The 18,090-nt window shown below is 40.7% G+C and overlaps 1 protein-coding gene across 1 annotated transcript; it reads left to right on the top strand.

Moving 5' to 3' along the window:
- Window positions 1-405: 405 nt before the first annotated feature.
- On the top strand, window positions 406-17,854 carry swap70a (switching B cell complex subunit SWAP70a). Its single transcript, XM_052063643.1, has 12 exons — window positions 406-575; window positions 3,229-3,369; window positions 4,991-5,164; window positions 5,247-5,471; window positions 6,392-6,538; window positions 12,114-12,222; window positions 12,461-12,642; window positions 13,792-13,899; window positions 15,515-15,681; window positions 15,743-15,941; window positions 16,549-16,645; window positions 17,526-17,854. Exons 1-12 carry the CDS (start codon window positions 480-482, stop codon window positions 17,642-17,644), a joined length of 1,764 nt encoding a protein of 587 aa, XP_051919603.1. The 5' UTR covers window positions 406-479; the 3' UTR covers window positions 17,645-17,854.
- Window positions 17,855-18,090: the final 236 nt, after the last annotated feature.

Raw genomic sequence — 18,090 nt, 5'->3', positions numbered from 1 at the left:
ACAAATGGCCATTCGGAATTGGAGGATACTTTCTTCCTCCGAAATGTCAAATAGTGCATTGTATTACACAAAGCATGCACTTGGTGTGTAAATTATTGAAATCACAATCTAAAGCAGTGTTTCTTAACATTTATGCAGTGATGGTCCGCATTTCACATTTTATGACCTTACTAAAATAATGCCCCAAGTCGTTTCCGGAAAAACTGAACCAAGTACAAAGTTTTGATTTCAGTTCAGGTCACAATTGACTGTTAACTAATAATGTAGCCGATTTTGACCAGAGGTGGACTTGATTAAAAAAAAAAAGATATTTGCAGACGTAGTGTTCCAAACGTAGCGCATGATGGCGCCATCGACAGACAAGCTTTGTCGGGCAGGACAAGAGACTGGAGGACGCCACCACTAAGACTCGCGCATGTATAAACAGCCAAGCGGCACTAACCCTCGAACGCACTCGCGGGCTCCAAGACTTAAGTGAAATGTGGTTTCGCGAAGACCTTTTAAAGTCCATATGGCACGCTTTCACAGCCCTGGACGTGGACCAGCGTGGGAAAGTGTCCAAGTCTCAGTTAAAGGTGAGCGCCATCCCATTGCTGCTCATCGTCGCGTTTCATTCAATTAACTTTTATTTTTTTATTTTTTTTACATGCTAACATTACACACACACACGAATGTAAGTATTGGAGCTTGTTAACAGTTAAAAAACTATACAAAATTAATATAGGTGCTTACAGTAAATGTACTTTTCCAGCATACATATAACCAGTTGTAGTCGCTTTAAATAATGGAATTGATTGTCGAATACAGGTAACATGTTCCTTTCAAACAAGTTTGACTCACAAGGGGAAAAAAGCGCTCTTCAAACCAGCTTCACAAAAATGGGACATTATAGCAGGCTATTATAGACAAAGGCACATAGAGAACTAATTGTCCACAATTAGTCCACAATCCATTCCCTTCGAAAGCTCTTCCATCTCCCCCTCCCCTCAGGTCAAGAGTCTGGGTGTCATCCTTGATAGCACCCTCTCCTTCACCTCACATATCAACCACATCACTCGTTCTGCATATTATCATCTTCGAAACATCCACCGGCTCCGCTCTTCTCTCACTCCTCAGTCCACTGCTATACTTGTACACACCCTCGTCACCTCGCGACTCGATTACTGTAATTCCCTTCTGTTTGGTCTCCCTCAAAAAACCCTCCATAAGCTTCAGCTGGTCCAAAATTCAGCCGCCCGCATTATCACACTCACACCATACATAAACCATATTACACCCGTCCTTCAACATCTCCACTGGCTCCCCATTATACACCGCATTCAATATAAAATCCTGCTCCTCACATTCAAATCCATTCATGACCTAGCCCCTCCATACCTATCTGACCTCATCCATATTCCTACGCCTGTCCGCTCTCTTCGTTCCTCCTCCTCTGTCCTCCTCTCTGTCCCCCCTGCTCGCCTCGTCACCATGGGAAATAGAGCCTTCAGTCGCTCTGCTCCCCAGCTATGGAACTCACTCCCCGCTGACCTTCGTAATACAGCCTCATTAACACATTTCAAATCCCGCCTCAAAACACATCTGTTTCGACAAGCCTATTCACTCAGACCATAAAGCCATTATTTTTATTATTTTTATTTATTTATTTTTGTTGTATTTTTTCTTATCTTATTTGATGTAGTTTTTAACATTGTACTCGTGATTTTAACTGCTTGTTGTAAGGTGTCCTTGAGTTTCTAGAAAGGCGCCCACAAATAAAATGTATTATTATTATTATTATTATTACAAATCTATTAAACAAATCCCTCATCTCCTGTGAAATCAGAAAACTTCCCCTGATGGTTAAAATAAACAATTATAAACAGACTGCAGTTATCAGATATTTTTGAATCGGTTATTCTATCCATTATTTCATCAAATAAAGAAAGAATGATGTTTTCCCAAAGAATAATCTGTTTGCTATTGTCTTATTTTGATGAAATAGCCGTAATTAGGAATCATGCAGCTTTTATTGAGGCCTACATAAATGAGAAAATGTAGTAGTTACTGTTGATGAGGTACTAAAATCAGCATTTGGACAATGTTAAGATAAACGGCTCTAAAGGATTCATCGATTAATTTGATTAATTCTTGATTAGTTGTTGATTAAATGTTGCACCTCTAATACTGTAAATTGTACTATTTATACACAACTGTTCAGAAACATTTGGAAAGAAAAGTCGTTTTCCATTTTTTGTATTATTGTTTTTAATCATGTTGTCTAGACTAGTGTAATTCTGGTTCATGTAATGTTTTTTCTTCAAACATGCTTTTCCTTAAAAAGGAAAAGGATATTTCTGAGTGACTCCAATCGTTTGAACACTAGTATAGTACAGTGCTTTATTTTCAAAAATAAGGATACATGTACAATGCTATGGGGGAAAAAAGCCTACATATCACTGTTTATGTCATTGAGGGTCTGGGGTCAGCCTATGTGCTGACAACCAATTACATTCCAACTCATTTAAATGTTTTGATGATGAGCGGTATTGTGTTCGCAGTTTGCACCAAACATACCTATTAGAATTCTGGGCAAAAAGTTCAACCTGCGTTTCATCTGAGCGGAACAGTTTCTTTCCCACGTGTTTGAGACATTTTAAGTGTGTTTTTGCAAATGTTTAAGACCAAGACTGGATTTTATCCAGATCTGTATTGCTACACAGTTATGCAAGGATAGTACTTTTCGTTCAAAAATAAGCATTATTGGGTTACTTTTGAGTTATCATTTTTGAAAAAAAATCCCAAAATTATTTGAATGAACATAACATTGCGTTAATCAGAAATATAGTGTGGGCATCTTGGATGTGGTTATAAAAACGTTTTTTTTTCCTCAAAGAAGAAAGCCAAAACGTACAGCACATTACGTTAATACTTTGTATCTTCAATCAGCACTTGTACACCGGCCTGCGGCATACTTTGCAGTTTTTCTGTGAAAGAGTCCACCATGCCATCAACTGTCAAATGTATGACTGCTGATGCGAAGCCGCAGCCCTGTATCGTAGTTCTCATGGTAACTGCTCAAGAAGTGACATTTAACTCCTCTCAATGTTTCTGAGAACGGTGTCATTGCTTGGTCAGTCATGCTTGAATAAGGCCTCCCTATTTTGCATTTTCGTAACCGTAACACATTTACGCTCTTGAACACTTTTGTGACACAGATGAATATGTTCTGTGTGCTTTTTTTTTTAGGTGCTATCTCATAGCCTGTGCACCGTCATGAAGATTCCTCATGACCCCTTGGCTTTCGAGGAGCATTTTAAAGATGATGATAAAGGGCCTCTCTCCAACCAGGGCTATATGCCCTACCTCAATAAGTTCATTCTTGACAAGGTGGGGCAGTTCTCAGTGAATGCACTCTCTTAACTACCGGTAGTCAAACTATTTCCATAAATCGAGATTATAGCCTGACTGAAATGTACTCCGATAAACATGTCTCAGATTATTAAAAGTTAATTTGACAAGAGTCCTCTAAATAACTGCAATAAGTGTAACCTTTAGCTGGAACGTCGAAACACATATCCCAAATTTTAAAACGTCTTTTCTAATTAGAAATTATGAAAATAGAAATTATCTGCTCCCTAGTCTCGCAACAATCATATAAACGTCACTTGTACAAGCATTTTAAAAAAATAACATTTTGATATGAACGATCATCCATTCATCCATTTTTTTAATCAGCGTATTCTCATGAAGGTCGCGAGTGTGCTGGAGCCTAGCCCAATTGTCTTCTGGCAGTTGACCTGAACTGGTTGCCACTTGCCGGCCAATCGCCGGGCACACAGAGACCAACAACTATTCGCGCTCACGAGCACACCTCGTGTTCACCACCATCAATATTAACACGTGAAACTTTTATTATTATCATCGTTCATTTTATTTATAAATAACAAACATATATAACGGTGGTGAGTTCCAAACATTTCATAAAGGAGACATGATCATTTTTTTCCTCACAATTTCATACAATTCCCAGGTGCCACGGTAACGTGACGTACTTTTGTTAAAATATGCCTAGGGTCAGGAATAATAGCACAATTTAAAGTATCTCTTTTTGTCTTGATGCAATTAGCCTCTTTTGAGGGGGTGGTGGTCAGTCTCATACAAGCCAGTGATGAGCATGTATTTATTTTGTTACCATGATGATTCGGTGCAGAACAAATGATGGCTGCACTTTGAACCCTGAATCTGAAGTAGCGAGTGCCAACTTCAATGCACAGACTTGTCACCAAAAAGACACCATGCGATGTGTTTTTCCTCACGGAGGCAGCACTTCATCGGCCTTTTTTAAAAATCCAATGGCCGTGTAATATGTACTTTATATATTTAAAGTTTCAGTGAAGTCTATCAGATATCCTGCTGAGCCTGGTTTTATCATTCTCCTCTTCCATTGTAATCAAAAAGGTAGCACTGCTTATATTGTTTCATCCATTATTTTCTGTACTGTTATCCATCTTGGGAACTAATGCTACAAGAAGTACATTTTTAGTAAGATATAGCTGCAAGTTTAGTCCTCTCCAGAGCCGTTTCCCACTCATTTGAAGTAAAATGAGTGAAGTGCCATAGTTTCTCTCTTTTTACTTGGAGGCTGTTTACTTGCTTCTCCCTGCTGGGCTCTGACTTGAATTAAAATGAGGTCTTTTAACTGCTTTGGGGAGTTGCACAACCACTGGAGACTCCTTGAGGTAGATTTGCAAAGTTACAAGAGTTATCGCTGTCTTTATACGGATAATAATACTCAGTTTGGATTAGCAAAGTGCAAATGTAACAAAACGGGGGTTTTTTTGTGTGTGTGTTATACGAATAAAATGACACACCATCATACAAACTGGTGTTAGTCATGTTTTCGATTTGATCAAAATAGAGCATCGTCATCTTTGTAAAGGCATCGTTGTTAAAACAGTATCGTCACTATCGTGTAAGTAGCGAATGCTGCTTTTTTTTCCAAGTGCAGGTACAAGAGGATTTTGATGTGCTGGAGTTCAACAAGATGTGCTGGACGCTTTGTCACAAGAAAAACATCTGCACAAGCAATCTCCTCATTTCAAACTCTGACGCCTTTCAAATCTGGTGCATTTTCAACTTCCTGTCTGAAGACAAGTACCCGCTGGCCATTGTGACCGAGGAGGTGAGAGGGTCTTGCTTCTATCTGCTTCCTCTCTCTTATTATATTGCGCTTTAGCTTATGAGAGTTGCCGCCGTGTCTTTAGTTGGAGTACTTCCTGCAAAAGCTAACGGACGCCATGGCGAGCGGGTGGAGCGAGGAGAACCTTTCGGATGCCAAGCTCCAGCTGAGCAGCAGACGCTTCCTGACTGTGTGGGAGATGATCCAACTGGTGGGAACAGGTGCCTTCAGCAAGGGCATGCACCAGCAAAGTCTTTCGATGGGCATCAACGAGGTCTTCCAGGAGCTCATACTGGACGTGATAAAGCAGGTTGGAACTAAGAGGTCCACGATGACTTGTCAATGCAGAGAAAAAATCTTTCGTCTATCTAATGGGCAGTGGTTCTGAAATTGATGACACCGAGTGCCATCTATACAATACCCGGCCGGCGTCATGACCAACATGAATGAACATAGGTAGCTTGGACGTATTCCTTAACTCATTCCGTACCAGCCTATTCTGGACCAAGTCTGAAAAGACATTTAAAAACATCTTTGGGAGTGAATGAGTTAAAAATGAATGTCGCATGATTAGAAGCCACTGCAGCATTTTGCCATCAATATTGTGCGTAACTATAGAAGAAACTGTACTTTACAAATGTGATTCAGTTAAAAATAGAGTGCACTTCCATGTTCAATAAGCATTGCGCCGAAATTCATGTATAAGAACAAACATCTCATAACGATGAAATGCAAATGCACTTTTACAATAGGTTTTCTTGACCAAAATATGTTCTATGCAGCACTACGAGTCTAAATTTGGTATATAGGATTAATATTGCCTTTGGGGAATGTCAATTAAACAGCAAAAATAAATACATTTTGATTTATCTCGGGATGCAGCCATTTTGCCAACTCGGTACCGACCACCCACCGCTCACCACTTTTCTGAGTTTGGTCATGCAAAGTTCGCAAGATGAGGCCTGAGTGAACTGGAGCCAGTTCAAATGGAATCGTCATTCCATTGAGTTGAGGTGAATCGAATCGGTCCACTTTCAACTCGAACCATCCTTGAAATCCCTATTGAATCAATCGTCTTTTGTGGAAAGATGCACACCCCGAGTTGCTACAAGCTGCATTGTTATTTTTCTTCCAAATCCCAACCCTGTGCCAGCCCCTTCTTTCCCCCCAGTCAGTGACTCCTAACATATTATTAATGTCTACTGATTAATGCTGTCTGTGTATTTAAAGGGCTACATGATGAAAAAAGGCCATAAGCGGAAGAACTGGACAGAGCGCTGGTTTGTGCTGCGACCCACCTCAATGTCATACTACCGTTGCGAGGATCTTGTTGATATAAAAGGTCACATCACACTGGAACAAAACTGCTCCGTGGAGGTACATTATCACACGTTTTACTTTGTGCGATGGTGAACCGCAGAGCCGAAACACGATCAGAAGCCTAAATTTCAATATAAACTTGACATTCCTATTTCTTGACATTTCCTTCATTCCTAACAGTCTCGTCTGTCCATTTTGTAGCATTTCTCTTGACTGCGCTGCTTCAGTGATGTGTTTGCAAATGTCATTTATTTATTTTGGTCCAATTCCATTTCAGTCTGTATGTGTTGCCATGCCAATTTTCTCTGCACGTGGCCTTCAGAATGAGTTGTGTTGGCTGATATCACTTAAACCAAGGGTGTCAAACACATTTTTGTCGTGGGCCACATTGTAGTTACTGTTTCCCTGGGCCATATAAAGAAGTCAAGAAATAACGGTTTATTCAACGTGTGTTCAAAGTGTGGCTTGCAAAAAATTTAGAACAATCTGCACACATGAATAATTTAAGAATCAGCATCACTTGCCGCCATTAAAAGTTTCAGTCATTACAGTTCAGCTGTGGTAATAGGCTTTTCATGACTTTTCTTTTTTTTTCACGTCATCATGAGTTCTACCAACAGTTAACATTAGCATTACTACACCTTGTGATGAAAGTTTTATTCATAAAGTTACCATGCTACAACCAGTAAATTATAGAATAACCAATACTGTTTCATAATATTTTTCATAACCATTGGCCTACAAATCTAATGACCAACTTGCCTCGTAATCGTGCCTCTCGTTGTATCTTGCTCTCATGTTCTGTGCATACATTTCAGGTGAGTTTAGTGATACGCCCTTTGGACGATTCATACGAAAAATCAGACTGGCATTCCCATTTCTTGTCGTAATTAGTAGACCTTTGTGACTTTTTTTTTCGCCCCCATCTCAAACTTTCATCCGCGCAATTCCTCAGTTTGCGGACTAAAATACCCAATCAGCAAAATTGGTCTGGACCAGCTCTGGGGCAGACACGACACGTACACTCGGCCCACATACCTCAATGAATGACGGTCCGGCAGTGGCCCACGTCTGGCATCCACGATGTGGGCCGCATTCGGCCCAGATCTGAGCCGCATTGTAAAACCATATCTGGCCCTACTCCGACCCGACGCTGGGCCAGAACAGGTTCCTGATATCAGCCTGAATTCAACCTCAACTAAGCCATATTTGACCCACGTTAAAAAAAAAGTCTCAAAAACGACTGCTATAAAAATATGTTTATTGTCATAATTTGTGAACCTCACTCCACTCCACATACACTGGAAAAATGCACTTTTCTTTATTTAACAGTGAATACAAAGTCCAAATTGGAATGCAGCTTACTCTTGAACGGTATTTTTCTGTCCATCAAATTGTTGCGCTCTCCATGTCCTCTTTTCTTCTCATGCTCTCCTTCCTGTCACCATCCCGATCACATCTTTTCTGTTGCTGGTCCCTCTCTCTGGAATGACCTCCCACTGAACATTCGGCAAGCCTCCTCGCTGCCAATCTTCAAAACCCTCCTCAAAACTCACTTGTATTCTTTGGCATTTGACTCAGCATGACTTAGATTTGTTCTTGGTTTTACTGTTTTGTGCTTTCTACCGCCTTTATTACCGATTTCTCTTACTGTTTATTGTGCATGTTAAATTGCTCCATGTACAGCACTTTGTATGCAGCGATGGCTGTTTGAAAGTGCTCTATAAATACAGTTGACTTGACTTGACATCTTGATGTCACATCTTTTGATTGTGACATCAATTTCCTGGTCTGAGGCCCAAGATGTTAGGTTGTTAGGTCTCACAGCGGCTGTAAGCAAACAAAAATGGACAGCGTGTTAGGAAAACAAACATTTGTACATGTCATGAACAATAAAAATAAAACCCCTGAAATTCATTCATTCATTCATCTTCCTAACCGCTTGATCCTCACTAGGGTCGCGGGGGATGCTGGAGCCTATCCCAGCTGTCTCCGGGCAGTAGGCGGGGGACACCCTGAATCGGTTGCCAGCCAATCGCAGGGCACACAGAAACGAACAACCATTCGCACTCACACTCACACCTAGGGACAATTTAGAGTGTTCAATTAGCCTGCCACGCATGTTTTTGGAATGTGGGAGGAAACCGGAGCACCCGGAGAAAACCCACGCAGGCCCGGGGAGAACATGCAAACTCCACACAGGGAGGCCGGAGCTGGAATCGAACCCGGTACCTCTGCACTGTGAAGCCGACGTGCTAACCACTGGACTACCGGGCCGCCCCCCCTGAAATTTCTTATGATAATAATAATAATACATTTATATTTATAAGCTTCTTTTAAGACACTCTAGGACACTTTACAACCAAAACTAAACTAGGTGTGACGCTGTGGGGCGGAATATTTGCCACCAAAAACTAAATACTGAATTTGAATTACCTGAATTGAAGGTCAGTGGCTCGAATAATTGATGGATTTGTATATTTTATTCTGAATCATATTGAATAACTGAATCTGAATTTGAAACAACAGCCTTTTTTTTCTTTGAAACTGAATTTGATCATCACTGATAATTAAATTATGTTTATTTTCATATTCATTCATTCATCCATTCATTCATTCATCTTCCGTACCGCTTGATCCTCACTAGGGTCGCGGGCATATTCAGTCTTACAAATACAAAACTACATTTTTTTTCAATGTCAGATTTAGTTTTTGAATTGAGGTACTAAGTTTTAAATTAACTTTATGGTCAATTATGAAGTATCTGGTTTGTATTGCAGCAAACAGAATCAAAATTAATTTCATTGTATTTCAGTGTAGAAAGGGTTCTTTTTGGCAGCACCTCCGACTGTTCAATCACCTACATTTTCACTAGTGATGTGTCAGTCGCGAACGAGCCGGTACAAAGAGCCGGCCGGCTCTTTGAAGTGAACGATGAGCCGTTTTCGCCGAAAAAAAACGACCATGTATAGTAAAGCGTTTTTGGACGAAACTTTTAGATGAAAACAACTACCATGTACAATAAGGCGTTTTAGCCGAAAAAACAACAACCGTGTGTAGTAAGGCGTTTTTGAACCCAAAAAATCGACCATGAATAGTAAGGTGTTTTTAGCCGAAAAAAAACCCGACCATGTATAGTAAGGCGTTTTTGAACGGAAAAATCGACCATGTGTAGTAAGGTGTTTTCCGACGAAAAAAACGACCATGTATATATAGTAAGGCGTTTTGAGCCGGAAAAAAAAGGACCACGTATAGTAAGGCGTTTTTAGCCGAAAAAAACGACCACATATAGTACGGCGCTTTTAGCCGAAAAAAATGACCCTGTATAGTCATGCGTTTTTAGATGAAACAAAAGACCATGTATAATAAGGCTTTTTTCAACGAAAAAAATGACCATGAACAGTAAGGCGTTTTAACTAAAAAAAAAGAAAGACCATATATAGTAAGGTGTTTTTAGCCGAAAAAAATGACCATGTATAGTAAGGAGTTTTTAGACGAAAAAAAACAACCATGTGTAGTAAGGCGTTTTTAGATAAAAACAACGACCATGTACAGTAAGGCATTTTTAGCCGAAAAAAACCCCCAACCGTGTGTAGTAAGGCGTTTTTAGCCGAAAAAACCCCGACCATGTATAGTAAGGCGTTTTTGAACGAAAAAAATCGACCATGAATAGTAAGGTGTTTTTAGCCGAAAAAAAACCCGACCATGTATAGTAAGGCGTTTTTGAACGAAAAAATCGACCATGTATAGTAAGGTGTTTTTAGCCGAAAAAAACCCGACCATGTATAGTAAGGTGTTTTTAGCGGGAAAAAAACGACCATGTACATAGTAAGGCATTTTTGGACAAAATTTTTAGACGAAAAAAATTACCATGTATAGTAAGGCGTTTTTAGCCGAAAAAAAGACCATGTGTAGAAAGGCATTTTTAGCCGGAAAAACCGACCATGTATATATAGTAAGACGTTTTTAGCGGAAAAAACGACCATGTATATTAAAGCGTTTTTGGACAAAATCTTTAGCCGAAAAAAACAACCATGTATAGTACGGCGTGCTTAGCTGAAAAAAACAACTATGATTAATAAAAAAACACATCTCGGCTGCGCCATGTGGTGCTTTGGCTCAGTGGTAGAGTGATGGCGTGCCACACCAGAGGTTGCGTGTTCTCTCCCTGGTTGTTGCAACAGTGTCTACTCTTTAACCACCATATACAACTTATTTGAGGAAAAACACAAAACAACCCAAAGGTTCATTGTGGTGGGTTAGCTCAGTGGTAGAAAGCTCAAGTCCCAAATCCAGCGGTTGGGTGTTCGAGTCCCAGTGTTTGCAGCAAGGTCACATCTTTCTTTAACAATTTGAAGCTTTATTGAAGAAAACACAAAACAAACAAGAAGTTATGTGGTAGTGTGGCTCAGGGGTAGAGAAACCATGTCTCACACTAGTGGTTGGGTGTTCAATCCACAGAGGTTGCAACCATATCCCTTCTTTCTTTGACCAACATGATAAGTAAGGCTTATTGAAGTCGTTTTTTGTATCGTAAGGCGTTTTTCACGAAGAAAACGACCAAGTATAGTAAGGCTTTTTTAGCCGAAAAAACGACCGTAAGGTGTTTTTGGACGAAATTTATAGCCGAAAAACTGACTGAGAAATTTCCTTGCGTCCCCAAAACGGCAAAAAAATTGTTGGGAAAATTATGCGTCTAGGACGCGGGACGCAGAGGTAACGAGATGGCTGAATCTCTAAACATTCTCTGAGTACTACTATTATTACCACTCCCACTAATACTACATTAATTAATTTAATACCTTCAACTTCACAATAATAATAACAAATAATTCAATCAACCATGATTTTAAACTATGTATTATCAATATTTATTATTCCAAACATGAGAAAACATTCAGCAAACATAACTGGAATCGAGCAAAAGGACTCCAAATCCTAACGGCCAAACCCGGAAGTGAAGTGCCGACATTATTGACTCCAGCTGTAACGCAAATTACTTGGGTCAAACAAACATTCTAGGGACTGCACAGATGTGACGACTGTGCAAAAATAACTAAATAAAAGACACCACTGTTACAGAAAGGCTTACACGCTATTTAAACTGCCGATCGCGAACGCAACGAACCGTGATTGAAACTAACTGTGATGCCGCTCTTTACACGTTGTACTGACTGTCAGTGACAGCCAACCCCCCCCCCCCCCCCCAAAGCGCCAGACAAAGTTATCAACGTGGGTTTGGATTTTGTTTGATTTCTTTGTGATTTTTGCGGTACTCCGCCCCACTTTATACCTGTGGACGAAGAATTAGGGGCTCTAATCCCTCGTTGTATCCGATGACCGGCAACCCAAGGCCAAGGACTAGACACCGAGGCCTAGGTCGAGGACCAAGGACCGCCCTTCGGTCCTCCAGCCGGTCCTTGAGGCCAAGTACCGGCTTGAGGAACACATCGCTGCTATGTAGACTTTTTACTATACAGTATGCACACTGCAGTAGCATGCTCTTATATTGCTTTTTTTGGGGGTTCCAATTGGGTAATGGTTTATCTAATTGCGATGTTACAGTGGTGGAATTAGGAAGTGGATAAAAAAACAAAAAAAACCCAAATAGAAATAATGTTCTCTCTTAAAGTCTCTCCCAGACAGAGAAACAAAGAAATGTCTGTTCATCATCAAGTGCCCCAATAAAAGCTTTGAGATCAGCGCATCTGATAAAAAGAAGAAGCTGGAATGGATTCAAGGTAGAAGACATTCATTTCCACAATGAAAAGACTGAACAAAGTCATCGGGTGTGATTTTTGCCTTTTGTACTTATTTGATATGAAACATCATTTCATTGCACATTGAAAATTGAATAAATAACCTTGTCTGCCAAGGAAATTCCCAACATTATTCTGTAACCGATCTGTCAAGTCATTTCCCTGCCGCTTTGTCTGTGAATATTTGACTGGAGCTCCGTCTCTCCTTATCACCCGCCAGCTATTCAAAGCTGCATCCAGCTGCTGAGGTTGGGGCTGCCCTCCCCTCATCGCGAGGCCAGGCTGAGGCGCCGCGAGCTCCGGCAGAGGCAGCAGGAGAAGGACGACGACCTGGCCGAGAGGATGAAGCAGCTCCAGGCGGCCAACGACAGCAACCAAATGCAACTGGACGTCTTGAGGAAGGTGCAGCTTTGATGACACATTGACAGAGAAGTAGAAGTTAGTCACAGATTCCATTCAGAACTCGGTCTGGAGTGCTTTACTGCAGCTTGAGCGACACACACGAGGACGCAAGTGCGGTGGAAATGCTACACTGAAAACAGTGTAGTGTACATATTTCTTTTAATCTATTTATGGCAATACATTGCTGCTTGTAGCAAATCTTTCAAAATTCCAGGTTGAAATGTGGGCTCCTTCTGGCTAATGTGGTTGAGTGAAGTCATTCTCAATCCACATCTACTAACTTGACTGCAACCGTGGTGGTCACACTTTTCGCACCACTAGTGCCCACATCATGACAATCATTAAATAAAGTACACGAAGGTAGTAGACCTTAGCTTTCGTCAAGAAATTATATCATAACATTCCTACAAAAGTGTATTTGTTGTTTTGTGTTTTAAGCCACTGGAGCATTATGCACCAATTTTTACACGTTAAAAATGTTTAAAGATAGCGCGGGAGAATTCAACTGAAACTGTATTGCCCATGAACATAAATGAAATGTGTTTCCTCCCAATATTTCAAACAGTTAAATATTATATGTGAATGTAAAGTGCAATACAACTGAACTGCACTTAAAAATGTGCCGCACTGAATTTTTAAAAAACAAAAAAAGTTGAAACTGGCCGAATGTATGCTTAGCTGTAAGCTTCATTCAAGTGAACGAAGTATATTTCCCTGATATTTTATTTCCGTGATCATTCATACTAATTATTTGTGAATCAAATGTTGTAATTGTTTAAGTCTGCTTTATTTCTGTCGCGTCAATTGAATATGAACGTGATCTCAACGCGATTCCATTTCAAACAGTCCAGGATTACACTATCAACTTCGCACGCACGCACGCACGCACACACACACACACACACACACGCGCGCGCGCTAAAGAGGGAAGTAAAACCTCGATGCAAATAGCATCTTGTACCTTAGCCACCTGCAATGTGAGCTTTTTGGTCACGGCCCATTTCACCATGACCCCTTTTAGGTCAAAATAGGACAACAAATCATTTACTATCAAGATGGTGATTTTATGGAGTGCCATTTCCCACAATAACACGCCACGCTCAGTTAAAATCTGTCTCCATGTGGCCTGATGTGATTCTTTGCCGACAGAAAATGGAGGCGGTCGCCGCTGAAGCGGCGACAGAGGAAGAGAGGAGAAGGAAGACTCAGCTAGATCTGCAGGATCGCTTCAGACTGGACCTGGAGAGAGAGAAAATGGTGAACACGCGCAGCCGTTTTATTTTTGGGCTCCTGCCATCATTCATGTGTGCGTCCGTTCTTCCAGGAAGGACACGCGTAAAAAAGAAGTTGACGCATCTGCGTGTGTGCGTGTCAGATTCGTGAGCTCTACTTGATCAGAGACGACGCAAAAGGATTTGGATGCATCCTGTGGGGAATTTGAAGTTAAACAAAGTCTCAAAAGGATTCATCGGTGATCAAAATAATTACTGATTATTTGATCATCGATTCTTTGTTGATTCATCGTTGCACCTGCAAACCATTCCATATTTAGATTTTTCTTTGGAAATAATTATGTGCATCTTTACACCCTCAACTCTTCATTTAATGTTTTCAGTAACATCCTAACCATCATACACGTTTAAAGAAAAAATAGAATACTGTACAAGTAAGCAAAATAAAAAAGGGAATGTTGGTGAAGAGTGATACTGCCCCCTTGTGGTATTTTGTATTTACTGTTCAAAATATTTTTTGCAGAGGATAAATAATGACTGCGAGTGTTGCTATGTTATCAGTGTGCATCATTTGGGTTCTAATATTTGTTGCATAGCGACAAAAATGCATAAAGGGCAGGAGTGCCCAAACTTTTTGGACCGAAGATCTATTTTTCGATCAACTAACCTCCCGGGATCTATCCTTACCGGCACGCAGACGCACACGTACACGTACACACACGCACACGTACACGTACACACACAAACACACACACACACACACACAGCCTGTTAACTATCGTAGCTCACACGTACCGTTTTCAAGTGCTTCCCTGGGCCCTCCTAGATTCCTATTCTTTGCCCGTACCGTCGGTGAGTTGTACACGAAGCAAACTCTGAATGAGAATAATGACGATAAAAGACAATTGCAGACTCCTGAGCGTTAACAACCTCCGGTGACGTAATCACGTGCCACGGTAAATTTAAGATTTACCTGCTTTATTTTATTTTTTAAATATTTTTTTGTGAAAATGAGACTGATAAAATGATTAGGGTGCAGCGTACATTAACACCCCAAAAAATATTTCGAACATGTACAAAGACACACAAATGGTTCTTTGTTTTTTTTGTCCTCGACACTCCTCGGATCTACTTGGGACCTGTCTTAGATCTACCTAATGGCCACCATAGCTCTAGGGCATTTTACATTGTTAGTTGGCATGAAGTCAAACATCTTTTCCTGAGGCAAAGTTGCGAAGTTGTTGTAAATATATACCTTGTAATTCTCAACAACAAAAAAGTTCAACTGACCAGCTTCTAGTTTGTTCCTTTGAAATTTGGACTTGATCCAACGTTTAAACGTTTTTGAATTTTTTTCAACAATCCATGCAGCACTTGTATGTCAAGTTTTTGCTCGCAAGTCAAAGTAACACATGGGCTGACCAACAGCAAGTATTTTGAACAATTTGTACTGTATATTGAGTAAGGCACGGCTGAACGGAATGCCTCTTGGGTTAGCTAGCAGTTAAGCACGGCGTTGGTCGGGTGGGAGCCAAATGAAAGGCAAGAACAACACAACACTCGTGTCATAGAGTGTGTGTGTGTGTGTGTGTGTGTGTGTGTGTGTGTGTGTGTGTGTGTGTGTGTGTTTGCTTGTGCAGGTGCGTCAGCAGATGGAGAAGCAGGTGGCCCAGCAGTCCAGTGAACTGGAGCAGTACCTTCAGCGCGTCCGCGAGCTGGAGGACATGTACCGTCAACTGGAGGAAGCCTTGGAAGACGAGAGGCAGGCCAAGCAGGATGAAGAGGCCATGCGCAGACTGCAGGCCAGGTCTGGCGCACACACTCGCACCTGTCATGACAAAGACTGTACTAGTGCGTTCCCCTAACAGGCTGCTGGAGGAGGAGGCCGCCAGGAGGGCGGAGCTGGAGTGCCTCCACCTGCAGCAGAAGCAAGCGCTGTGCCAAACCCAAGCCGAGAAGCGGGAGCTGGAGGCCGAGCGGCTGGACAAGGAGCGAGAGCTGCAGGCCGCCGTGGTGCAGCTGGAGAGGGTGGAGACGGAGCGACACGGTGCTCTGCAGAAGTACGAGGTCAGCGGGATTGTGGAATTACTACTTGGGCTGAAACATCCATCCATCCGTTATCTGATCCGCTTTATCCAGAAAAGGGTCGCCGGGCGTGCTGGAGCCTATCCCAGCTGTCTTCGCGCAGTAGGCAGGGCACACACAGACGAACAACCATCCACGCTCACACTCACACCTCAGCACAATTTAGAGTGTTCCGTTAACCTGCCATGTTTTTTGGAATGTGGGAGGAAACGATCAACCACACTTATACATTTTTGGAATATTTTCTATATACTGTATATATTTTTTCAAAATTGTTCAGCCCTAATTTGTAGTGTATTCAATGCTTTGACCCCAATATATGGATTTTTATGGGCTAATGAGCTTCATGGTGCCAATATTATATTTTCCCCTCCCCTTGATTGTGCGCACTCGTGAGAACGCAGGAGGGTTGAACTAGCGAAAGAAATCTAGCGGTACTTCTCTACCATATCCCGAATTGACTGAGAAAGTTGCGACATTATTTATTCCGACTTCTTCGGTCACCTGCCCTTCGAATCATCATCACTTTGCTCCCCGTGAAAGCGTCCCTGTACATACTTTCTTATGCGCCTGTATCCATATCACACAGGAGGTGTCGAGAAATCTGGAGCGAGCCTCGAACAAGACCAAGAAGTGGAAAGACCAAGTGGCCAAACATGAAGGACTGGTGCGTCTCATCCAGCCAGGTACAAAGTTGTTGTTTTTTTCTTTCGATGTAGTCATTTTTATTTATTTGTTTATCTCGTGAAATAATTGGTGAATTGATTTATCGGAAATGGTCAACCAAAACAATCCTTATAAATCATATTAAATGGGGAATGATTTGCCATAATTATGTCATTCATTGATTGCCTGATTTACTGGAAATAAACAATTTAAAATGCACATCTAATATTTGCATTTTTTATATAACATACACATCATAACTGCTGAATGCAGTACTTTATACTTAAATCATTTCTGAATATTACAAAACATATTTTTGGTGAAAATTATAGTATTTTAAAAATCAGATTTTTGTCATTATCTTATTCATCTGATTGATTGTAATAAAACACTGAAATGAGAACTGTAAAATCCAAGGTTTGAAAATTCGTTTATTAAATAATTGGTGATTTAGAATTCACTGAATTATAAATCATTTTAAAGAGGGAAGTCATTGTTCACTTATTATAACAATTATTTTACAGTTAAATCTTTTTATTTGGTTATCTGATTGGTTTATTGATTTATCGTAAAAAAATAAATAAAATGAAACATTACTTAAACCAACTAAAAATAGACATGAAACCTTTTTAAATGATTTTATTGAATCATTGATGAATGCACTATAATTAGCTCGAAATATTATGCTGATAATACAATGACCATATTTCGTTATGAAAATAACATCTTTTACTTGTACCCATTAACTTTACATAGCGCAAGTCCTCCGGATAACAATCAGATAACACTAGCGTGGAAAGAGGAGTTCAGAACATGGTGATTTTTTTGCTGGTGTTGTTGCCTACACGAGGAGCACTTTGTCGTCGTATGGTTCAAAGACATCACTGTGTCGTCTTGTAGGCCACAAGGCTCCCCAGAGGGTGACTAACTGGGGGCCGGCCTCGGTGACCGACGTGGAGCTTGAGCTGAGGAAGAAGTTCTGGCAGGAGAGCAAGAATTACCAAGGTCAAAGTTCATGAACGACCGATGACAACACCTTAAAACAATTTGAAACCTTTTTCTCTCCTCACCCACATTCCATTTGTTGATTACACACAGTGGTACATTGACTTGTGTGACCGAATGGTTCACTGCGTAATACTGGATTGACTCGTTTTTCCTCATTTATCATGTCACAGCGTGTGATAGTCTGTCGTTTTACTCATTAAAAATAGATACAATGCAAGATACATGCCTGCTGTGTACTGTACTTGTTTCGCCATGGATCTTCTGACCGCAAGTGTCCACTAGAGGGCAGCACAAGACCATCTTACTCAGTCTGTCATGACACTTCAAAGGTTCAAACGAAACATTTTAACGTCGCATTTTTATTGTTCGTATCGTCACCTTCCTGAATCATTTTTACCCACCTTTTTTTTCAGAAAATACGAAAAATTGAACCAAACGCTGATTATATTTATTAGTC

Source organism: Hippocampus zosterae, chromosome 4, assembly GCF_025434085.1.
Source record: "Hippocampus zosterae strain Florida chromosome 4, ASM2543408v3, whole genome shotgun sequence".
NCBI classification, from domain to species: Eukaryota; Metazoa; Chordata; class Actinopteri; order Syngnathiformes; family Syngnathidae; genus Hippocampus; species Hippocampus zosterae.
Note: the sequence above shows the minus strand (reverse complement) of the source record. Positions and strands in the feature narration are given on the sequence as shown.